The sequence below is a fragment of the Mustela erminea genome, chromosome 18 (assembly GCF_009829155.1).
Source record: "Mustela erminea isolate mMusErm1 chromosome 18, mMusErm1.Pri, whole genome shotgun sequence".
Taxonomy (NCBI): Eukaryota; Metazoa; Chordata; class Mammalia; order Carnivora; family Mustelidae; genus Mustela; species Mustela erminea.
This window is the reverse complement of record NC_045631.1, coordinates 30,639,810-30,664,751: the sequence shown is the minus strand read 5'-3', so window position 1 is coordinate 30,664,751 and position 24,942 is coordinate 30,639,810. Positions and strand designations below refer to the sequence as shown.

Sequence of the window (24,942 nt, the reverse complement as noted above, 5' to 3'; positions counted from 1 at the left end):
AAGTTTCCTGTCGCATTGAACATTTGAAAACCATCGACGAGGTGTGTGAGGCAGGAGGAGAGGAAGGGGAGCAGGGCTATTCTCAAGTGCGGAGAGAGGACACACACCTTCCAGAAACTATCATCTAGGTGGAGATCTGCCATGGGTAGTTTCTCTTAAGGACATAAAATACCCGAATCCCCCCACGTTAGCAGGGAAGGATGAATAATATTGAAATTCAGTTATTTGGGAATTTTAAAAAAATCTATTGAGTTGAATAGCCCTATGGAAGTAATCAAAACACTAAGATCCGAAGGCTTTTCCAGGCAGCAAAGGAGCTCACGCCACGTCACCTGGGGAAGAGCACGCAGCGGCTGCAGACTCCCTGCAACAGAGAATGGCGCTCAGAGCCCCGTCCAGCTGCCAGCAGTTGGAGACCTACCAGAACAAGGAGGAGGTCACCCTGCCCTGACAGGCACCAGGACGTGGCCATGCCTCCTGGCCCGTGATGCCATTACCCCCACCCCTTGCTCTGGCCGGATCTCTCCTCTTACCCCATCCCCCGACCCCCACCTCCCACCAGTCCCCACCCCCCAACACTCTCAACCCCTGGGGAATCACAGGAGACCCGTAGAGAGGTCCACCTGTGGCTCTGTCGCCACAAGCCGGGGCCCGCAGAGGCCCGCGTCTGTGGCCTGCCTACTTGTAGGAGCAGATGGAGAGCATGGCACCAGCAGAGAACACCCAGAAGGCCGGGTACAGCGCTTCCGTGAAGTCCACTTTGAACTTATACATCAGGTGGACCTTGTCGGAGACGGCAAAGAAGATGACGAAGCCATGGTCACAGTTGAGCAGCACGCCGACCCGCGTGGCCTTGGTGGAGGGCAGCGTTTTCTCCACGTTGTTGTGCCACGCAGAGATCTTGGTGTTGAACCACTCCACGCACCACGAGGCGCTGTTGCGGCCGAGCCGGCTCTCGGGGCCCTGGCGCGGCATGCTGCCGTAGCAGACGCCCACCCCGCAGAAGTTGTTCTTCTGCAGCTCCACCTCCCAGTAGTGGATCCCTTTCTTGTAGCAGTGCAGACCTAGCACCTGAGAGCAGTACATGAACCTCTTGGGATGCGGCTGGTAGTTCAGGGGTGATTCAGCCACTGAGGCGACCGTGTAGTTCTCTGACAGCGCCACCTTGTTGTGGGCCGTGTTGTAGTCCAGGCTGAATTTAACGGCATCTAAGAAGGCATGACCCAAGGAATCAGTTACAAGAAGCCCAAAGGGCTCTCACATATAAACATTTCCCCCAACTGGTAGTACTTATTCATTTATTTTACCCATTCATCTATCCTGCCTCCTGTCCATCCATCTATCCTCCCACCCATCCATCCACTTACCTACTCATCCACCCTTCCCTCCTTCTTTCCTTCCCTTCCCTTCCTTCCTCCCTTACACCCATCCAACCATCTCCATCCACCTGCCCAACCACCCATCCATCCATCCATCCATCCCGTCCATCAGTCCATCCCTCCATCCATCCATCCCATCCATCAGTCCATCCATCCATCCATCAGTCCATCCATCCCGTCCATCAGTCCATCCATCCATCCATCCATCCCGTCCATCAGTCCATCCATCCATCCATCCATCCCATCCATCAGTCCATCCATCCATCCATCCATCAGTCCATCCATCCATCCATCCACCCACCTGCCCACCCATCCAGCCATCCACCCTTCCTTCCTTTCATCCATCCATCCGCCCATCTATCCACCCACCCATCCATTCACCTACCCTTTCATCCACCCTTCCTTCCTTCCTTCATTTCTTCCTTCCTTCCATCCATCCACCTACCCACCCATCCACCCATATATCCATCCATATATGTATCCATCTGCCCATCATCCATCCATCCACCCATCCATCCATCCATTCTGTCCAGCCAGCCAGACATGTGTCCATCTGTCTATCCATCAATCCAGCCAACTGTCCATCTATCAGTCACCCAGATGAGTGACCATTCATCCACCCAAAGCCATTGACCAAGCACCTGATTCTGGGCAAGACGCATGACACTGACTAGACATGGTATCTGACCTCAGGGCAAGGCCAGCCCATCAGTGATAACACTGTGAGGCGGCACTCTGCTCAATGGGTGGGTGCACGCTCTAGGGACCAGTGGCTCTACTTGGAGGGTGGGGAGCGCACAGGGGAACATCTCGCAGGTAGGCTGGAATTGGCGCCAAGCAACAGGAAGCTGAGAAATATTAAACAGAAGCAAGCAGCATGGGGTGAGGTCATTCTGGGCAGAGGGGATAGCGAGAGCAAAGCTTGGAGTCACACGGAGGGTGAGCACGTGCTGGGACCAGGGAAGGCTAGGGAGCTGGGAGAGAGGCCCTAGCAGAAGAAGGGAGACATGTTGGGGACACAGGGCAGAGAGCTAAAGGGTCTAGACTTTACTTGGTGGACAACAGGGAGCCCAACACAGAAATTACCTGAATATTCCTGGTTGGGACACTCGCATGGCCTCCCCAGCCTTCCCACCACACTTCCAACGGTTCCAGGAGACCCGAAGACTGAGCTCAGCTGTGTGTTGTCCCTACGCTCAACCTCCTTCGTGGGACACACCCATCTCTGCCCTTCCCCTCCCAGGAGCACCCCCAACCGTGGGAGACAGATTCCCCAGGCAGCCTGGGGGAGGGGAAATCCCTAGCTTGGTAACCTGGAAACCAAGACCCGGGGGTTTCAGCACGGCCTGCCATTCCCTTGCTGGATGGCTCTGGGCAGGATGTTTTTCCAGGAGGCCTAAGCCACCCCCAACACCACACCCCAGGGGGACAAAATAAACAGAGGAGGGAAAATGTTCTCTACAGTCCTGCGTTGCTGGAACTCCCTTTCTCTGCTCACATGGCTACTCTCCAGGAGCCCAGGGCTCCAGAAACCCGTGGTTCAGTGTGCCACCAGCAGCCCCACGGTGGTTAGCCCAGCCGCACCAAGCCTGGGTCTTGCAAGGAAGTGGGAACAGCAGGAAGCTCTGGAGAGGCGGGCCCTGAGGAAGTTTCCCCCTCCCCCCACCGCCCCAAGACAGCTCAACCCGCTGCACCTGTGGAGAAAGGGAGGCCAGGGCGCCATCTGCAGCGGGAGGTCTCGGGTACTGCATCCAAGTGGGTGCAGATGGGAAACAGGAGGAGCCTAGAGCTGGCGCTGAAGGACTGCCAACCGCTTCCAGGCAGTCAAGGAAGGACAGGTTCGCAAAGGTGCTTAAGAAGGAACAGAGGTGCAGGTGGCGCCCAGGGGAGCCCAGGGACTGTTCCCTTAGAGAAGGACTGATGTGGCTGAGAAGTCCAGCACACTGAAGGCTGAAAGGCGGCCTTGACGTTTAGCTGCATGGAGGCTGCCGCTACCCTCGGCCAGAGCTGGCCTGCTGCAGGGCAGGGACAGAGGCCAGACTCGCGGCTCTTTCTTGTCCCCCCGCAGCCCCGGGAAAGCTCGGGCAGCAGCGGGACGGGGTCAAGGCCCCAGGGGGTTCTGACACGCAGCCACAGCCATGTGGCTGTATTCTTCCAACTTCCCTCAGAAGGATCATGGAGGAAAGGAGATTACCCCCCAGCTTTCTGGGCTGGTCCCCAGCAGCCTGACCTTGCAGCCCTGGCCGGGGGCCCAGGAATCTGTAGTTTTCCCCAGTATTCAGGTGAAAGGGAGGCTGTCTGCATTGGCGGCTTTCGTATTCCTGTTTGTTTTGCTTTTGCTTTTGCAAGGAGGGGAATTTAAACACGCTGTTGCGGGGGCCGGGGGGGAGGCGGCAAGCGGAGATGCAGGAGAGATGGCAGCAACAAGAGGCCGAGGGGCCCCTCTTCTCTGTGAAGCAGAGGAAGGTAGGTGGGGCAGGGAGAGGACCCATTATGGCAAGCTGGAAGCCTCTGGAATGGCAGGGGAGCTGAGGAGAAATCTGGAGTGGGGGTGCTGGCAGTGGGCCCCCAGCGATGCCCGAGGCATGTGCTAGGCAGCGGATGTGGGCCCAGAGAAAGGGGGGAGCTGAGCTGGTGGTGGTGGGGCGGGGGGGGGGCGGGGGGAGCGCGTGCTGAAAAGGGAGCGAGCAAGGCTGTGGCATAGTGGAGGACAGGCCAGTGGCTAACAAGGGGAAGGGGGAACCAAGTTGGATGTCCAGACAGAGGCGAGGGTAGAGACTAGAGAGTAAAATTGCAGAGAAGAGCCTGACAGCCAACAGGACTGCTCCTCAGAGCCGACGCTACTCACACTCCAGGAGCTCGGGCCTGGACTTGGCTAAGAAGGTCTCCAGCACCTTGGCCTTGATGGCTGCCGCGTTGGGCTGTGCAGTGGGGGCTTTGCCTATACCTGGATGAGGACACGGAGAGCCGTTTTTCAGAACAAACTCAGAGTGGACACCCCACATTGCCCCCAGTCCAAAGAACTCACCCTCCAGGTTGGCCCAGGACTTAGGAATTAGGACTCACCCTCCAGATCCACGGACTCTCCCTGGGCTCCGAAGGTAGGCATCTTGGTGGCCGAGGCTCCTAAGGTGGGCATCTTGAAGGCTGAGGCGGGGGCTGGGGACGAACCAGAGGAGGAGAAACATGAATTGGACACATGCTACGGTGGCCCAATGGCCTGTCTTCCCTTCCACACTGATCTTCAAGAACTACTTCCACGCACACACCTGGACAGCCGGAGTGACACAGCCGAGTCCAGACAGGGCTGCAAGCATCGCTCGTCTTGCTCACGTGCACTCGTGCTCACCCCCAACCTCAGGCCCACCGGCCACCCCAGAGCGTAATCACAGAACCCCAACCGGAGAGGTCAGCCTTTGCGGCCAGCCGTCGGTTCCACACTCGGGCAATCCCAAGAAACAATAAGACGCACAAACGCATAACTTACGAGGTTTCTTGGGTTTCTTTTCTTCTTCTGAAAAAGAAAATTTTCCAAATTGATATTGTGAAGCACAGCACAGGGACACTTTCAGAACACCGTAACAGGGGCGCCGGGGTGGCTCAGTGGTTAAGCGACTGCCTTCAGCTCAGGTCATGATCCCTGGGGTCCTGGGGTCGAGCCCCATGTCAGGCTCCTCATGACAGCAGGGAGCCTGCTTCTCCATCTCCCTCTGCCCCTCCCTCCCCTCATGCTCTTGTGCTCTCCTGCGCATGCTCTCTCAAACAAATAAGTAAAATCTTTTTTAAAAACTGCCATTATAACAATCATTTGCATGAATGTGACCCATACAAATAGAGCTAGGATGTTTTCCCTGGAAACAAGCCAATGAATCTATGGTGACAGAACCTGCGTCAGTGGTTTGGGGGCCTGGGACTCACAAGGAAGAGCATGAAGGAATTTTCTGGGGTAATTAATTCTTTAACTTGATTTGGGTAACAGTAACTCACACATACACACCTGTCAAAATTATCAAAGTGCACATTTAAGATCTGCACATTTGTACTGTAGATAAATTATATCTCCATAAAAGAAAAAAATACTCCAACCCCCCCCCCCCAAAAAAAGGGAATCAGCAAAAAAATGTGCTTGCTAAATTATCACAACAGTCTCTGAAAAATTCTCCGGAACGTGCACCTATGAAAACTGAATGTAGGGGCGCCTGGGTGGCTCAGTGAGTTAAAGCCTCTCCTTTCAGCTCAGGTCATGATCCCAGGGTCCTGGGATCGAGCCCCGCATCGGGCTCTCTGCTCGGCAAGGAGCCTGCTTCCCTTCCTCTCTATCTCTGCCTGCCTCTCTGCCTACTTGGGATCTCTGTCAAATAAAACAACAACAACAACAACAAAAACAAAAACTGAACGTACACTCTTGAGTCCCACCCAGGACCCTGCTGACTCTGACAGTCCGGGGCTGAGGCCCAGCGACCCGTGTTTTATACACCCCTGGTGGGTCTGAAACATACTCAAGTCTACGTGAGCTAGATTCCAGGTTCCCTCCACCACCATCCCCACCGCTGGAGTGAAAAGGGGTGCTGTGGATCTCCCCCTGCCCGCAGACAAACCCTGCTCTCTCCTATCATCCTCTACTTCCCCGCCTGCCCCCACGCAGCCCCACAGGACACACACACACACACACACACACACACCCGTGCACCGCTCTCCCTTCCTCCCACTTCCAAGTCCTCTGTCCAGATGCTGTCTTCACTCTGGCCCCATCGCCTCCTGCCACGCCCACTCCCGCAGGATGGGCCCCTCCCTGGCCCTCACGGCTGTCCTGAGTCTCATCTACGCTGTGACATCCATCCACTCCTCCCCTGCCTGTTGTCCCGTCTCAGCCAGCATCCCCAGCTCACTCCTGTTAAGAGCAGCGTTTGTGATCTGGGGCAGCTCTGGGGGAGAAGGGCGGCGGGCGATCTGTGGACATGGGTGCCCAGAGCCTGTTCACTGACTCTTCCTTTCACTGGTCACACCAGGTGCCCTTCCACATCTGCTCGCTGAGCTGGGGGCCACCTGCTCCATCCACACCAGGCATCTCTGTCCCTGGCTCTGTACTCCGTTCGGAGACCAATACCACACATCTGTCTGCCAAAGGCAGCCTAAACTCTAAAACCAAGCAGCGGCAGCACAGACCCAGAGTTCCCGCGGCTCCCAGGGGCAGCACTCCTCAGGGAACGCTGACTTTTCAGGATAGTGACGACAGGCACAGGTCGGGATGCTCTGAGAGCAGCAGCACAGGATGACTCCAGAGGGAACCGCTCTGAATTCCCCCGGAACTCCTTTCCGGGTGAGGGGGGAGCCACTGCTCCTCGGGACCTGCGTCAAGCTCCTCCAGGGGGCGCTCTGCCCAAGGGCCAAAACTTGGGTGTCAGCAACTATTTCTCAAGAGGAGCAGGTGCTGGTAACCTTGCTGGCCCAGGCTGCTGCATAGCTGGTCCTGCTGAACACCCCAGGGGAGTCCCCGCAACAGCCCCTCTAGCCAGACTCCTCTGCAGAGGCACTTGCCCCTCCCCCGCCCCCAGCCATTTGGGACAGGCTGACAGGAGCCCCAGAACAGCAGCAGGGTTACTTACTAGGGCCCTTTTTCGCAGAGTGGGTGGGTTTGTGCGTGGGTGCTGGGCCATGCTCTCCAGGGTTCCCTGTGCCAAAGAAGAAGGGGTTAGTTCTTCCAAAGCAACCCTAGCTTTGGGGCCAGCTTTGCCAGGGGCAGGTGGAGAGAGGGTTTACAAAGGTGATCTCACTGACCTTCCCTACCCAATCCTTTACAAGAGCTAGAAACAAGAGCACGAAAAGGGTTTGGTGTGTCCCTCTTTTCTCTGGCTGAAAATGTAGCTGGGGTCAATGTTTTCTCTGTCAGCGCCCTGCTCCATGACCTCTGGAGCCTCTCTTGAGGTTCTGGATCTTCTGGTGTCAGTGGGGACAAGCCCTTTGCTTGCGGCAAAGAGGCCAAGAGGCCTCATTCCTCACCCCCTGGTTTTTCCATCACCCTGCCCCAGACCAGCAATTACTGATGGAGCAGGAAAACAAATATATGCATGGCCAGCTCGTCAACAGCCATCCCCTCTGCACACAGCACGCCATGCCGGTTTCAGAGGCCCTTCCGCAAGGACACTCGGCTCTCCAAGCCCCACCCCTGGGATTACACTGGAAGATTCGCTATGTGCCAGGCTCTGTGCTAGGCACTGGGGAGAGAGAGCTGGATGACAAACAGACCAAGCCCCTGCCCTCACAGAGACTGTAATCTAGCGGGGGAGGAACAAAATGACAGATGTGCAAAGGCTCCTGTGCAAAGGGATCATAAGGATCCTGGGACCTAGTCTGAGGAGTGGGAGTGGTAGTGACAGGGGAGGCTGACTGAGAAATACAGTATTTCAGCTGATCTCTGAAGGGTGAGAGGAGTGAACTTGTGAGGATGGTGGAGTCTGAGCCTTCTGGACAGTGGGAAGGGCACATACAAAGGCCCTGTGGCAGGAAGCTTGGCATATGCAAGGAAGGGCATGCACAGAGATGTGTGGGAGGAGGGGGCGCTTCAAGGCTGGTGAATGGACAGGGCCTGACTAGGGAGGGGCCTGGAGAATAGTGACAACAGTGTGATCTGAAATCCAAAAACAATGGAAATTCTCTGAACAGAGTGAGGGGAGAAGGTCCCAGGAGATCAGATCTGCACCCTGAAAAGCTCTCTCTGGCTGCAGCAGGAGTGGATGCAGAAGGACTTTCTAGAAAGTTGACATAGGTGGGGGCAACAGAAAGCAGGCAGGTGTTGGCTGGCAGTCGGACCAGTGGACTGAGTCAGGAGAAATTTAAGAAGTAAAATCTGGTCCTAGATTGGATACAATGGGCAAAGAAAGGGGGTGTCAGAGGGGAATGCCAGGTTTCTCTGACCCCAAAACTAGCCATTCCCCACCAAAGACACTGATAACCCAGAGTCCATCCGAAAGCCACCTGAGCCAGCCTCTCCATCACACCCAAGAACAGCCTGCCCAGAAAGCCCCATCGTTTAACATCTAGGTGCCCAGAAACGTTTTCAGAAAGATGGCTACAACTCAAGATGTTTCCCCGCGACCTCCCGGATGGAGGGCAGATGCAACTCAAGCCCCAGTGCTATGGACCGAGACCCTCCCCCACCCCTAAACCCCAAGGGGACACCCCCATCTCCAGGGGTCCCAGGAGGGAAGCACAGGGACTGCTAATGGTTACCTGAGCTGGTGGGTTCCTCGGGCTTCTTGTCCTGGGACTGCCTGATATACCGCTTCAGCTCGTCTTTGAGGTCTGAGGTGCCCTGACAGACGCCCCTTATCAGCTCCTGATTTAGCTCCACCTTGGGGACGTAGACCGGCTTTGTGGACACTCCTTGCAGCTTTAGCCCTTTCTGAAACAGGCCAGGGCGTTAGTTCGGGCAGCTCCAGGGAAGCCAGGGCCCAGGCTCAGGCCTCACAAACCCCAGGAGGACTTTCCTCTGCCCACGTGTGCTCAAGTGACAGGCCAGAGATTGCTGGGGGCTAACGGGCCACTTTCAGTCCCAGCTCTCTGGACCTGGAAGGGCCCTCAGCGGCCACTCACCTAGCAACAGAGAAACTGAAGTCAAGAAATAACACGTGTGAAAGGAAGAAAGAAAGAGAGAGAAAGGAAGAAAGAAAAAGAAAAAGAAAAAAAAAAGGAAACAACAAGCATTTTGCCAGTAACTCTGCCAGTTAGTGGCAAGGACAAAGTTGGGACACACAAATCTCTGACCCCTCCGGCGGATAATGCTCTTCCGCTCCTCCCGCCATGGCCGGCCAAGCACAGGAGCCTCAGGCCAGTCTGCAGCCCTCCAGGACCAGCTCTGAACACACGTTCTAAAACTGGATGGGGACACCTCAAGGGGCAAAGGGTTCAGCCAGGGCACATCCAGTGAAAAGGAAGGAGCTGCCAGAGGGTGCCAAACTTTGAGATAAAATCGGGTCATACAGCATCAAGAGGCCCAAGGTAGGGACTCAGAATGCTTCTCAGAAAGCTCTAGGCAGCCAGGCCAACAAAGAGGAAGGAACACTGAGATGAAAGTCAGTGGTGCCCAATCCAGGCATGGAAAGAAGTCCATGCGGGGAGAAGAGAAGGTTCCCAGCCACTCCTGTACTCTCGCCAAGACCAAAATAAGGACTCCGGTCCTCTGAGATGTCGTCGCCCCATCGATGGGGCTCGGGGAACACCCGCTGTGTGCCAGGAGAAGGGGGCAGTAGTAAGGGGTGGGGCTTCCCAAAGAAGCGGCAATCCGAACACACACAACCAGAAGATCGAAAACCGGGCCACTGAGGGCTACAGCCGTGCGACCTGCTCGGTCACCAGTGACGGCAGAGCAACAGGATCCAAGGACGATGGGGGGAAGCTGGAGTGGCCCTGGAGAAAGGACAGGATTTACGAGGCAGAGAGGGTCGGGCACGGCATTCCCATCCAATGCCCAGGGTGTCTGGGGAATGCCGGGTGCCCTGTTGTGCTTACAGCATGGGCGGGGCAGAGACTGGCAAGAGAGGAGGCTGCTGACAAGGACAGGTCACCCAGGTCCTTTAGAAAGACACTTCCAGGGTCCACCGGGAGGAGGAAAGGAGGGAAGGGGACGGGGGCATTTGCAGTCGGCAACACTCTAAGATGGCCCCCAAGATGCCCGCCTGGTCCAGGGGTGAGTGCCCTGTATGATCTCCTCCTCCCGAGTATGGGCAGGACTGTGAATACGTTAGGCTAGCACTCCCGTGACTCAGTTCCTGTATGCGGAAAAACTGCAGGAATGCTACAGATGTCATGAAGATCCGAAGTCTGCTGGTTTTGAGTCCGTCAGAAAGGCGAGTATCCTGGTGGGCCTGATTTACCAGGGGGGGAGCCATTGAAAGGGACCAGGCTTGTAAGAGGGAATGAAATCTTACCATTTGCAACAGCATGGACGGATCTGGAGACTAGCATGCTAAGCAACATTAAGTCAGAGAAAGGCAAATACTACCCAATTTCACTCACTCATGGCAATTTAACAAACAAAACAATGAGCAAAGGGGAAAGAGAGTGAGCGAGAGAGACAAAGCCAAGAAACAGACTCTTAACTCCAGAGAACAGTCTGGTAGTTACCAGAGGGGCATGGCGGGATCGGGGAACAAGGTGATGGGCATTAAAAGTACACTTATCATGATGAACACCGAGTATACAGAATTGTGGAATCTGAATCTGGTGTACACCTGAAACCAATGTAACACTGCATGTTAACTAGATACTGGAATTAAAATGTTAAAAAGGGGGGGGGGGGCCTGGATGGCTCAGTTGGTGGAGCATGTGACTCTTGATCTTGGGGTCGTGAGTTCAAGCCTCACATTTGGTGTGCAGCCTACTTAATTGAAATTTATTTTAAAAAAGGAGAAAGAGGGGCGCCTGGGTGGCTGAGCGGGTTAAAGCCTCTGCCTTCGGCTCAGGTCATGATCCCAGGGTTCTGGGATCGAGCCCCACATTGGGCTCTCTGCTCAGCAGGAAACCCGCTTTCCTCTCTCTCTGTCTGCCTGCCTCTCTGCCTACTTGTGATCTCTGTCTGTCAAATAAATAAATAAAATCTAAAAATAGATAAATAAATAAAAAGGAGAAAGAAAAGACCATTAATCTAAGTAATCTACACAGCAAAAAAAAAAAAAAAAAGAAAGAAAGAAAGAAAAAGGGACCAGGCTTTCTTTCTCCGCTTTGAAGAAGTGGCTGGCAAGCGGAGAGAGGGCCACCGTGCCAAGGAACCCAGAGCAGATCTCCGCCGACAGCCAGCGGGAGAGCAGGCCCTGGGGCCTGCACCACGGGAACCGAATTCGGCCAACTGCATGAGCTTGGAAGACAACCCGTAGCTCCAAAAGGAATGCAGCCCAGCTAACCCTCAGACGGCAAGCCCTTAAGCCAAGCACCAACCCTAAGTCTCGGAAGGGGTGAGGTAACAAATAAAATGCTCTTCCGAATCATGAAGTTTGCAGTAAGCTGTCACAGAGCAAATGGACACTGCGTGAGTCTCAGGACAGCTCCCAGGGACCCCATCCAGCCCTGTCTCCCGGATGCCCTACAGCACCTGCCGTCACCAGGGTCATGGCACGCAGGAAGCGCGTTCAACTGTCTTCACTGAGACCTACCTCCAGAAACTCGAACTCGTCCCCCTTGGTCAGGGCAAGTTCAACCGCCTCCTTCAGATTCTGGATCTCACTCCTCTTCTTGAGAAGGATCTGGTAGATGTTGTCGAACTTGGTATTGACCCTCTTCTCCTCCTCCTTTATCTTCCGAGTGGAGGTGGCCTCTGCAGCGTCGATGAGCGCCTTGATTTCCATGTACTCCTGTCTCAGCTGCTCCATCCTCCGATTTGTAGCCTCCTAATAGGGCCAAGACACAGCGGACAGCCCAGGAAGTTAAGCCCGCGGTACCAAGTATTGGTGAGATATGGAGCACCAGGAACTCTTTCCTGTGCTTCGTGGGAGACCAGATGGGCACAACTGCTTTGCACGGGACTTTGGCAAAGTCTAATGAATCTGAAGGTGCTCCTCCCCAACCCAGGCAATAGCCTCTAGAAAAACACTCAGACCCCTGCCCCAGAGACAGACCCAAGAACGCTCCTAGCAGAACTGCTTGCATTGGCAGAACCCTGGGAACAACCAAATATCTATCAGTAAGATACAAATCTTCAAGTTATTCATAGACTAGGATATTAAATAGTAATGAAAACTAATCTAACTAGGGCAAAGCACGGACAAATTTCCACAAGGGAAAAAACAACGTGCAGAAGACAACTCGGGCGTGACGCTTTTTATGTAGAGCTTAGGAACAAAGAGAATGGCTTTCTCTTAGGAAGAGAACACCCCTGGGTACATGGCTATCCCGCCACAGATGACATCCCCAGCCACCCCTGCAGCTAGATGCGGCCACGGGACTAAGCTGCTCCCAGTGCAGCACGAGCACAACACTTTTCTCCCCTGTCCCCTTTTCTGCAGGCTCAAACAAAGACGTCATGGTGACCCAGCTCCAACCAGAGGTGAGAAACCCCCTGCAGTACCGGGTAGTAAGAAAAGACTCTGAATCCTGCACAATCATGTGGAACGGAAACACCGCCGCTAGTCCGGGTGGCTCCCATCTGGCACTGAGCTGCCAACGGTGCGAAAGAAACTTCTATTTTATTTAAGACTCTGAATTTGGTGGTGGTGGTGGGGGGGTAATCTCTTTCAACAGTTTAGTCCGCCCCCTCCAAACAGTACACATGCTTTCCCATACATACCTTCACCTAAGCCACAAGGCCACCGTCGGAAAAAAGCTGTGACCCCACTGTGCAGCTGGAAAAACTGAGGCTCAGAGATCTGCCCACAGCGGGCAAGTATCACAGGCTATTTTGTAACACAGCTGGTATTCTAACTGAGAACTCATCTAATTATACCACAGGCTGCCACCATAAAACCAGACGCTACGGCTCTAAAGCGGGATATTTAAAACTCAAAACTTCTTTCAATATATTCCTTCAGGGGCGCCTAACTGGCTCAGTCAGAAGAACACGCGACTCTTGATCTTGGGGTCATGAGTTCAAGGCCCACAGTGGGCACAGAGATTACTTAAATAAATGTAAAACAAAATAATAAATAAATAAACTTAAAACACATATAGATATTATATTATATATGACATCATTTTATTATATATTTTATATATATTTTTACTTATACATATAAAACACATATGTATTCTTTTAATATATAATATTGAAAATCTTACAAAACTTATAAAAACTAGACCCCCCCCAAAATCTCTCATTCTATTCATCCAATGCTTCTGCTACTCTTCTGTTACTATACTGCCTTTCAGTCTTTTTTCCTACACTTCCTGTAACAGGTTGAATCATGACCCTTCCCACAAAGATATGTGCAGATTTCCGAACCTGAGAAGGTGAGGTTACTTGGCAAAAGTCTTTGCAGGTGTAATAAGGTAGGAATCTTGAGATGAGAGTATCCTGGGCCACCCGGGTGGGCCCCAAATCCAGTGACAAAGGTCCTTGTTAGTGACAGAAGACACAGAGGAAAGAGGAGGCCATATGAAGACAGAGGCCGGGGCTGGAGTGACACCAGCCACAAGCCCAGGAACGCCTGAGCCTCCAGAAGCTGGAAGAGCCAAGGAAGGATTCGTCCCTTGAACCAGGAAGTGTGGCCCTGACTGATTCTGAACTTCTGGCCTCCAGGACTGTGAGCGAACACATTTCTGTCGCTGTAAGCCGAGCTGGGGTAACTGGTTAGGTTAGCTCTAAAAAACCAACACACTTGCTTTTTATAAATAGAACTCTAGTGGGTATACACTTTTGTTTCCCGTTTTTTTTCACATTTAAATCATAACCACTTTTTAGATCAGTACTTTTTTCTCACGATTTTTTTTTTTTTCTTTAAGTAAGCTCCCCAATGTGGGGCTCAAACTCACAACCTCAAGATCAAGAGTCACATGCTCTACCAACTGAGCCAGTCAGGCGCCCCTCTATGACTACTTCATGGTCCTAATTTTTTTTTTTTTTCATTTCCCTCTATGTCTTTTTTTTTTTTTTTTAACTATTTTACTTATTTATTTGACAGACAGAGATCACAAGCAGGCAGAGAGGCAGGCAGAGAGAGAGGAGGAAGCAGGCTCCCTGCTGAGCAGAGAGCCCAATGTGGGGCTCAATCCCAGGACCCTGAGATCATGAACTGAGGTGAACGCAGAGGCTTAACCCACTGAGCCACCCACGTGCCCCTATGGCCCTAATTTTTAATGACTGCCCCCGTCCTCCCCACACAAGGTCAGAGCTCATGCACTCAGTTTAGGTCGACAAAGAATCTTTCCTGGGGACACAGCTTTCTGGATGTCTTGACACGTGGAGGTCTCTTCCTGATTCCGTGAGGGAAACCAACCCAAGCCCAGGGCGGAGGTCAGCCGCAGAGCCCCGTCACTCACCCGCACATCGTGCTGCCGGGCTCTCACGTCCTCCAGAGCTCTCGAGGCCCCATTGATCTGACTGTAGATGACGGTCAGCTTATGCTTCAGCTTGGTCTGCAGCAAAAACAACCAGCATGAGAGATCACTGGAGCCCAGCCCCCAACACCAGGGACTGCCCTGGCATCTATCCCACAAGTGCTTCTGCCACCCTGAGACTTGCCTGCCTATAGCTTTTGGAAGCATTCTCATATTTATGGGCTCCCTTCAAACTTCTAGAGCAACAGTACTAGAAAGAAGTTATGAGCACAAGCTTTGGAGACAGACGGACTAGAGTGCCAGGCCCTGTTGCGAGCTGTCCCAACATCTCTCACCTGGGCCCTCGGCCAAGAAAGAGATACAAATGTTTCCACCTCCCAGGGCCAGTAGCAGAATTAACTGAAACAAAGTATGAACTCAGCACAGTGCAGGGACTTTAGTAAGGACAAACCAAACATCCGCTTCTATTATCAGGAGCTTCTTCATTAACACCCATTTTTCAGACAATGAAACAGAGGCAAGGAGGCCAGCAAGGGGGCTGAGCTCACACAGAGCCAAGAACAAGCTGGAACGGTTGCTTCAAGGATGGCAGATGAGGTCTTTGGAGCCAACTCTCCCACTGCAAACAACAAGAAAAGCCAAAACTGCAGGGAAGAACAATCTGCTTACCGACAATCGGAGAGCTAATTAAGCAGGGAAGGATGACGGAGCCCAGAGCTGGGAGAAGGCCATCCAGAGAGTTAAGCCTGGCTTCTGGGGTTGCTCCCCCAGAACCATCTGCCAATTCCAGAAGACAGCTGGAAGAGTCACTGTCAGCCTCAGGGAAGCAGCGGGACAAGAGTCAGGGCCCAAGGCTCATTTGTTTGGCTCCAAGGGACCTCCACAGGCTACACACTAGCAATAAGGATGAACAAGCGGTAGCCCAGCCCCCCATCAGCAAAATCGCTGAAACGGAACTAAGGTGACTCAGAATTGTTAAGTCCCTAGTCACCTCCAGGAACCGAGGCCAACTACGCATGAAGGGAGACAGTATCATCCAGAGCCTCTTAGTATTTCTATAAATTTTCAGAATCCGGATCGGGAGCGACCCCCCTCCCTGCTCAGGTGACATGCTGGGGCACAGAAACGGGGAGGGGAAAAAAACCCAGCCCCAGAAGAAGAGCAGCTGGTGTTTCTTATATACGCACTGCGAGCCGGGCCCCGTGCTAGTGCTTTACAGGTGTTAACTTATTGAAAGCTAAGAACAACACTGTAAGGTGCAAGTTACCCATCCTTTCGAAGAATGGACTCACCTCACTGTTAACGGGTGTTACAAGGTCCCAGTGTTATTCTACAATTAAAGCACTGAGGACACAGGAAATGTCCAGGAAAAAACACTTCCCCTAACGAGCCGGCTCCACACCCTCCAGCCTGCCCCCTTCACTTTCCTGCCTCTCCCACTCCACTAGAGATACTCAGATCTAAACCTGACCTTGAATCTGGATTTGAACAACCCAGTGACAGTCGACTATAAGGGCTGGAAGCAGAGATTAAGGGCTGGAAGCAGGGATCAAGGTCACACTAACTTGACCCTGAAAGTCCAAGTTACTGATGGTGTTTCAGATTCAACCTCTGTGACAATGCCCTTTGACCTGGCCTCCAACAGTGGCCAAGATAAACTGGGCCATAGGCAGAAGGCCAGGCCAAGGCAGATCTGGACTCACAGGTCTCAGAGCTGGAAGAGAACTCAGAAAACCCAGGGAGTGCTGACTGTTCCACCTCCAACAGCTGCTCTCAGCAGTGCACCCCAAAACTCTATGTTTGGTAAAATTCTATCCACCATAAATGAGATGCATATATGACAGTCCCCTGATGGCAGAGAGAGGGGCCTATATGACTCCAGACAAAGGAACGTGGCCCAAGGACTTCGAGAGAGACAACAGTCCCCTCACCAAGGGTAGAGAACTTTCTGAAGTGGAGGATCTATTCACAGACTGAGGACCTGAGTTCTCCATGAGGATGTGGGAGGCTCCAAAGTCCCGAGTCCACCCTGCACCACTGGCCAAGACAAGCCAGCTGCTCAGGGCTGGGGCAACTGCCCAGATAGGGCTGGCTCTGCCCCAGTAGGGAGCAGCAGCAGGGCTAGAGGGGGAGGCTGATCGAAGGACTTGGCAAGCCAGGACAGTGGTGAGGAGCAGGGAAGTGGCAAGGTCAGGCCTATTACAAGGATTACAAAGCCAAGCGTGTGTGACAAACAAGTACGAGGGAAGTGAAGATCGCCCCCAAACCACTAAAATCATCACAGACCTGGAAGTCTCCTTAGGGAGCCACCTGGTCCCATCTCCTCACTTTACTGATGAAGACTCCGGCCCAGGGGCCAAAGCTGTGCCGGAAGTTGCACCACAGGGATGGAGAGCACTGCCCTGCAAGAGTCTGGCTCTGCCTTTGGGTAGCACCCAGAGCTATCTGGCACCTGGCCCACCCTTCTGCTCATAATGACCCTCCCGGTGACTGGAACTCTTGGCTCACCCCAACTTTTTGTTCATGTGACCTCAAGCCTCCAGGAATATCCCATGCTCCATGAACTCGGGTATCAGGCTGGTCATGGGGACAAGCAGCAAACTGTAGAGTCCAACCAGCCAGGCTCCTGGTACCTGCTTGGCCACTTAATGGGGTACCTCACCCTAAATTAACTACTCTGGATCTCCATTTCCTCAGCTGTACAATGGACCGAATAACATCCACCTCTGGGATGCTGCCAAGATTCCACGAAGGAACCGAGGGAGCCTCCAGGGCTCATATCCGACGTGGGAAAACCTCTACAGACTTAACGCAAGCAACCTCCGCTGTCCTTAGTGGTCCCCTCTGTAAGACAGGGAGGAGGGGAAAGACGGTGGGCCGCGGATGACGGAGGAGGGCTCTATGATCTCCTTGCTCCTTTGCACTCTGACATCAGGGACGCCCCTGCCCCGGTTCTCGGGCCCGGCAAGACCCATCCTCCTGCCCCCGGTGAGCCGCAGTGGACCACGATGCCCACAGTGGCTCCCTATGCTCCGCCCCGCAGACCCAGGCTGCCGCCCTGTGCCCTCGCCCGCCACCCTCTACCTCCAAGTCAGCGCTGGCCTGGCTCAGGGGCACAGGAGAGCAGGCCTTGTGCTCCACTAGGCAGATGTGGCAGATGCACTCGTCGTGCTGGGGGCAGAATAATTCCCGCAGCCGGTTGTGCCGGGGGCACTTGCGGCGCATCAGGTCCTGGACTGGGGGCTGAAGCTGGTGGTCCCGGAAGGCGGGGCTGTCCAGGTGCGGCTGCAGGTGCTCCCGGCAGAAGGAGGCCATGCACACCAGGCATGTCTTGACGGCGGCCTCCTTCAGGCAGTGGTCGCAGGCCACCGGGCCCGCCGGGCTGGGCGCGGCGGCGCGGGTGGGCAGCTTCCAGTTGTCGGGGGGCGGGGGCGGGGGCGTCGCCCGGGCCTCCTCCGCCTGCAGGAACTGCTCCACCACCGCGCACAGCACTGTGTTCTTGCGCAGCTGCGGCCGCGCGTGGTAGCTGGCGCGGCACTGCGGGCACAGATACGGCGAGCCCTGGACGGCCCACGTCTCGTCCAGGCACAAGCCGCAGAAGTTGTGGCCGCAGGGCGTGGTGACCGGCTCCTTGAAAGGCTCCAGGCAGATGGAGCACGACAGCTCCTCGGCCAGGGGGACCAGTTCCGCCATGGCGCTCCTGGGGACTGGACGGGACGCGCTGGAACTGTGGCCGCGACTGCCAGACACGACCGCCGGAGGCCCGCGGGGAAACGAAACTGAGCGGCGGGAGGGGCGGGCGCCGCGGGCCTCCAGGAAGTCACGTGGGGGGCGGGGCGGGCCGCGCGGGGTCCCCCCCCCCCGGGGTGCCGGGGGTCGAGGTGCGCGCGGAGCTAGGCGGCAGCGCTGGGAGCCCTGACGGCTCCGCCGAGTGGGCGTGGGCGCCGGGCTCGGGGTCTCAGTTTGTCCCCACGAGCTGCAGCGGTTTCTGCCCGCGCTCCCCTACCCCCCCGGGCGGAGGAGGAAACCTGCGGGGCAGGTGGGGAACCCCGGCTGGAGTGGCGCTCCTGCCCCAGCGCGCCTGCAGCTGGTGCCTTCTGCGGAGAACTCACCGGGACCCGCGCTGCCCCCTGCGCGCCCTCCAGGGAGAGTGTCTATCAGTCCTGGCCTTGAAGACCTAGGTGTGGAACCGAGAAGCTGCCACTCCTCGCCCGGTTTATAAGCCCGCCCTTCTTCCCCCCGGTTGGGCTCTGGCTCGTGGGCATATGGTCCCTGAAGGCCGGAGCCCCTTGGCACACAAAAAGCTGGCGATTTCTTTCCATATCAACCGGTAGAACATGCAGTTTTGTTTTGTGTTTAATTTCCGTTCTACTTTACGGGGCTTTGCAGATATCCTAGGGGTTTTGTTGTTGTTTGTTTTGTTTAAGATTTTATTTATTTGACACAGAGAGGGAGATCACAAGCAGGCAGAGAGGCGGCAGAGAGAGAGGGGGAAGCAAGCTCCCTGCTGAGCAGAGAGCCGGATGTGGGGCTGGATCCCAGGAGCCTGAGATCATAACTGAGCCAAAGGCAGAGGCTTAACCCACTGAGATACGCGCAGGCGCCCCGGGTTTGTTTATTTGTTTTGTTTTGTTTTTAAGATTTTATTTGACAGAGGACAGAAGAAGGGGGAGCAAGAGAGGGAAAGGAGGCTCCCCGCTGAGCAGGGAGCCCCCTGTGGGACTAGATTCCAGGACCGTGGATTCATGACCTGAGCCAAAGGCAGATGCTTAACCTACTGAGTCACCCAGGCACCCAATATCCTAGAAAACAAAGGTTTCTCTCTCTCTCACACACACACACAAATTTTGAAACAAATGTTTTTCCCAAAATTGTTTATTTAGGTTTGTTTCCTTTCATTCATCCAGCTCTGGTCCCCACCCCACCTCCCCGCCTGGGCACAGGAAAAGTGGGTATACAGGAGGGGAGAAGTATTGGGAGGGGTGGGGGCAGAAAAGAGAGGTAGGGTTTTGGGGAGAGTTTGCTGGAGTTAGGGTTAGGGTTAGGGTTAGCAGCAAACATAAAAAGGTAAATGTTTTAACTGCTTAAAGTAAAATCTACCACTCATGGGGCTCCTGCTCTGCTCAAGACAAGTCACATACCTTACCTCTTACAATCCTTATAAACCCTAGAAGACAGAACTTATTATGTGCATTTACAGATGAGGATCTGTATTTTGTTTTTTTAAGTAATCTCCCCGCCCAGCATGGGGCTCAAACTCAGGACCAACAACAGTCTGCTGCTTAAGGACTGAGCCAGCCAGGGACCCTCCCCTCATTTTAAGTAATCCTTTTAAACTTAAAATTACATTTTAAGTAATCTCTCTGTCCAAAGTGGGGCCCAGAATAGGGTCACTTATTTTATACAAAACAGCTGAGATTCAAACTCCGGACTGCTCTGCTTAAAATTCTAATTCCTGGTTTTCCTATTTCTATTCCTCCAAGACTCTTAACCCCATTTGCTCTCCTCTGTATTGTGGTGTTGTTCTTTGCTTGGGGAGGAGGAAGGCAAAAAGGTAGGAGGGGTTAGGAAATCAGCTTTGTGCATAGTATCTCATTTAATCCTCACACTAACTCTTTAAGGTAGGTATTATCTCATGTTGCAGATGAGAAAACCAAGGCTTAGAGAAGAGAAATAATCTTGCCTAAGACACAGATACTGGCATGTAGCCTATCCCATTCCAGAAGCCAAACATTTCCTACTAGAAGATGTTGCCTCCCAAAGGGAGGGATGGAGCCGTTTACAGGAAGTAAGGGTCACGAAACACCCTATGACTTAGCTGCTGTGGGTGAGGTAGCCTGGTGACTCAGCCAGAATGTCTGTAGAATTTTCTGAGAGTGTAGAAGGGCTAGGGAGTGAAGAGGAACCTAGTCTATCAAATTCCAGGCAGTAGGTATTTACTAAGACCTACTGAAATAGGGAAGCTGAAGAAAGGCCCCATTTTCTCACGTGCTATAGTTCACCTTGCATCTGGGTAAACCAAAGAAGCTAACTTTCCAGAACAACAGAATTGTTCTCTGAGTTTCATCCTGGCCCCTAAACACCTGATAACATCTGAGAAGAACCAGGTCCCAAACATTAGCTTTGAACAAACCTTGGCCCACACTGGCATCAATATCCCCACCTTCAGTGATGAATGGGAGAACACCTGTTGTTCACCTGACATGCCCTTTGATCGACCCCTACCTGGATTCCTGGACGGACATGTACCCTGGACCACTTTCCTGTATAAACCCCTAGCCACAAGTGACAAGGAGACTCACTTTTCCTTTTCTGAGTCTCCCAGACAGTCCGTCTACTAGACTGTGTCCCTACTTCAATAAACCCTGTGCTCATCTCCTCCTGGCTCACATTTGATTTCTCTCCTGCCTGAATCCAAGGGCCCTCCTGACTGGTCCGTGAGGGCCCCCAGTGGGTCCTCAGACCAGGCCTGCCTATATCACTATGATGCTAAATCATCTCATTGTGGTTAGAGAATAGGCTTTGGATTATTTCAATCTTTTAAAATTTACTGTTTTAGGGGCGCCTGGGTGGCTTAGTGGGTTGAAGCCTCTGCCTTCAGCTCAGGTCATGATCCCAGGGTCCTGGGATCGAGCCCCGCATCAGGCTCTCTGCTCAGTCGGGAGCCTACTTCCTCCTCTCTCTCTGCCTGCCTCTCTGCCTACTTGTGATCTGTCAAATAAATAAATAAAAATCTTTTAAAAAAAATAAAATAAAATTTACCGTTTTATTTACTAAATGTGGTCTGTCTGTTCTATGTGGGTTACTGTTTGCATGGTACCTCTTCTCCCGTCTTTGTCCTTCCAACCGATTTGTGTCTTTGAATCTAAAGTGTGGCTTCTGTAGACAGCGTATAGTCAGAACATGTTTTTTGGGTTTTTTTGCTTTGTTTTATGCATTCTGCCAATCTCTGCCTTTTCGCTGGAGTGTTTAACACATTTACCTTAAATTAATGATAAGGTAGGGTTTACATCTTCCATTTGCCATTTATTTTTATGTCTTATATCTTTTTTTGTTCTTCTGCTTCTCCATTACTGCCTTCCTTCTAGTGTACTACTTTTATTCCTTTGTTCAAATATTCCTTCTGCCCTTCCTCTCCCCCCTCTCCTCCAGAAACTTCCATTCTGTGTATGTGGGTATGCTTGTTGGTGTTCCACAGGTCTGTGAGGTTCTGTTCATTTTCCCTGATTCTTTTCCCTTTCTGTTTCTTGGACTGGATCATCTCAATTAATCTGTATATCCAGATCCACAAAGTCTTTCTTCCACCTGCTCAAATCTGCTACTGAACTCATGTGGTGAATTCTTCATTTCATTTCTTTACTTTTCAACTCCAGAATTTCTGTTTGGTTCTTAAAAAAAAAAAAAAAAAGAAAGAAAGAAAGAAAGAAGAAAGGAAAAATGAGGGGGTGGGAGGCACCTGTTACAGCTGGGTTAAGTATCCAACTCATGGTTTCAGCTCAGATCGTGATCTCAGGGTTGTGATACTGAGTCCCATGTCAGGCTCCAAGCTTAGCACAGAGTGTGCTTAAGACTGTCTCTCCCTCCTTGGGACGCCTGGGTGGCTCAGTTGGTTGGACAGCTGCCTTCAGCTCAGGTCATGATCCCGGAGTCCCGGGATCAAGTCCCGAGTCGGGCTCCCAGCTCCATGGGGAGTCTGCTTCTCCCTCTGACCTTCTCCTCACTCATGCTCTCTCTCACTGCCTCTCTCTCAAATAAATAAATAAAATCTTAAAAAAAAAAAAAAAAAAGACTGTCTCTCCCTCCTCAAAATGGATGAAGGACCTCAATGTGAGAAAGGAATCCATCAAAATCCTTGAGGAGAACACAGGCTGCAACCTCTTCGACCTCTGCTGCGGCAACTTCTTCCTAGGAACATCGCCAAAGGCAAGGGAAGCAAAGGCAAAAATGAACTACTGGGACTTCATCAAGATCAAAAGCTTTTGCACAGCAAAGGAAACAGTCAACAAAACCCAAAGACAACTAACAGAATTGGAGAAGATATTTGCAAATAACATATCAGATAAAGGGCTAGTATCTAAAATCTGTAAAGAACTTATCAAATTCAACAACCAAAGAACAAATAATCCAATCAAGAAATGGGCAGAGGACATGAACATATATTTCTGCAAAGAAGACATCCAGATGGCTGAAAAAGTGCTTCTCATCAGTCGGCATCAGGGATATACAAATCAAAACCACAATGAGATATCACCTCACACCAGTCAGAATGGCTAAATTAACTAGTCAGGAAATGACAGATGTTGGTGAGGATGCGGAGAAAGGGGAACCCTCCTACACTGCTGGTGGGAATGCAAGCTGATGTAGCCACTCTGGAAAACAGCATGGAGGTTCCTCAAAAAGTTGAGAATAGAGCTATCCTATGACCCAGCAATTGCACTACTGGGTATTTACCCTAAAGATACAAATGTAGTGATCCAAGGGGCACATGCACCCAAATGTTTATAGCAGCAATGTCCACAATAGCCAAACTATGGAAAGAACCTAGATGTCCATCAACAGATGAATGAATAAAGAAGATGTGATATATATATATAATGGAATACTATGCAGCCATCAAAAGAAATGAAATCATGCCATTTGCAACAACATGGATGGAACTAGAGGGTATTATGCTTAGCAAAATAAGTCAATCAGAGAAAGACAATTATCATATGATCTCCCTGATATAAGGAAGTTGAGAGGCAACATGGGGAGTTTGGGGGATAGGAAAAGAACAAATGGAACAAGATGGAATCAGGAGGGAGACAAACCATAAGAGACTCTTAATCTCACAAAATAAACTGAGGGTTGCCAGGGGGAGAGGGCTAGGGAGAGGGTGGTGGGGTTATGGACACTGGGGAAGGTATGTGCTATGGTGAGTGAAGTATGTAAACCTGGCAATTCACAGACCTGTACTCCTGGTCTATGTTAATACATTTATGTTAATAAAAAAGTCAAAAATTAATACACTTTATGTTAATAAAAAAATCAAATATTAAAAAAAAAGACTGTCTCTCCCTCTCCCTCTGCCCCTCCCCACCTCTCTCTCTCTCTCAAATAAATAAATAAAATTTTAAAAAGATTTTATTTATTTATTTGACAGAGAGAGATCACAAGTAGATGGAGAGGCAGGCAGAGGGGTGGGGGCAGGCTCCCTGCTGAGAAGAGAGCCCGATGTGGGACTCGATCCCAGGACCCTGAGATCATGACCTGAGCCGAAGGCAGCGGCTCAACCCACTGAGCCACCCAGGCGCCCCTAAATAAATATTTTTTTAAAAATATTTTTTTCTATCTCCTTACTGGTCCTCTATTGGGAGAGACATCATTTTTATACTTCACTGTATGAGAATGATGTCTTTAGACGTGTTTTCCTAATGCTCTTTGAACATATTTAAAACAGCTGATATTTAAAATAGCCTGGGTAGTTCAGTGGGTTAAGCCTCCACCTTCGGCTCAGATCATGATCTCAGGGTCCTGGGATCGAGCCCCAAATTGGACTCTCTGCTCAGTGGGGAGCCTGCTTCCCCCTCTCTCTCTGCCTGCCTCTCTACTTGTGATCTGTCAAATAAATAAAAGAAAATCTTTAAATAAAATAAAATAGCTAACTGATTTAAAGTTTTTATCTAGTAAGTCCAACACCTGCACTTCCTCAGACACAATATCTATTGATTTTTTTCTTATATGGGTCATTCTTGTTTCTTTGTATTGTGATTTTTTTTTTCAAAATTGGACATTTAAAATAATGCAGTGTGGCACTGTGGACACTGGATTCCCCCTCCCCAGGATTTGTTGTTATAGCTGTTTGTCACTGCTTTTGTTTAGTGACTTTCCGGAATTAATTCCATAAAGTCTATATACCGAGTCCCAGCTAAGTTGGCTTAGTGATCACCTAATAACTGGATGGAGATTTCCACAAATCCCTAGAACCAGTAATTTTTCCAATATTTTCCAAGGGCTCAGACTTGTTTGTAGCCCATTGGTTTTTAAGAGTACCATGGAGCTGGGGGTGGAGGTAATAGAATAGAGTAGAGCCAGTAAAAACACCCAATCTTGCTGTCCTCACCAGGATTAAGCCACTTCTCTTAAAGAAGCATTCCCTGAATTGTGACAAGTTCTTCACTAATTTCCAGGTTTCTAAAAACCTGGATCCCGACAATTTTGTTAGTTTTCTTCTATGGAAGAAGAATTTTCAGAGGTCCTTCACAATATAATGATTTGTAAGAAATATCTATTTGGCCATTCAAATGACCAAAATATATTTCTAGATATATTTGATCTTCACCCAGTTCCTGAAAACACCTCAGAGTCATAAAGGTGAAATGGGTGGCTTGTCATTAACAAAAGGGACTTTTGGACCCCACCTGAGGATGGGGAATGGTTGCCAAGAGGACCAAGTGATTAGAAGGTTGGAAATTTTAGTCCCCGCAGTACCCATCTCCAGAGAGGAAAGAGGGCTGGAAGTTGAATCAGCCAATGACCAGTGACCTGGTCATTCATGACTGTGTAAGGAAGCCTCCATAAAAATCCAAGAGAGCAGCTT

General features: G+C 51.7%; 1 protein-coding gene across 2 annotated transcripts; it reads right to left on the bottom strand.

Moving 5' to 3' along the window:
• Positions 1-221: 221 nt before the first annotated feature.
• Positions 222-18,154, bottom strand: TRIM25 (tripartite motif containing 25). 2 transcript variants are annotated; one of them, XM_032320101.1, is made up of 10 exons: positions 17,448-18,154; positions 14,346-14,441; positions 11,528-11,761; positions 8,610-8,781; positions 6,986-7,051; positions 4,867-4,893; positions 4,446-4,538; positions 4,228-4,326; positions 683-1,208; positions 222-364 (listed from the first exon to the last, which is right to left on the bottom strand). In XM_032320101.1, the coding sequence occupies exons 1-10, from the start codon at positions 18,054-18,056 to the stop codon at positions 319-321; spliced, it is 1,968 nt and encodes a 655-aa protein (XP_032175992.1). In that variant the 5' UTR covers positions 18,057-18,154; the 3' UTR covers positions 222-318. The 2 variants fall into 2 exon arrangements, with proteins under 2 accessions (XP_032175992.1, XP_032175991.1); XM_032320100.1 differs by having other exon boundaries at positions 222-1,208; positions 17,448-18,146.
• Between the last annotated feature and the right edge of the window lie 6,788 nt (positions 18,155-24,942).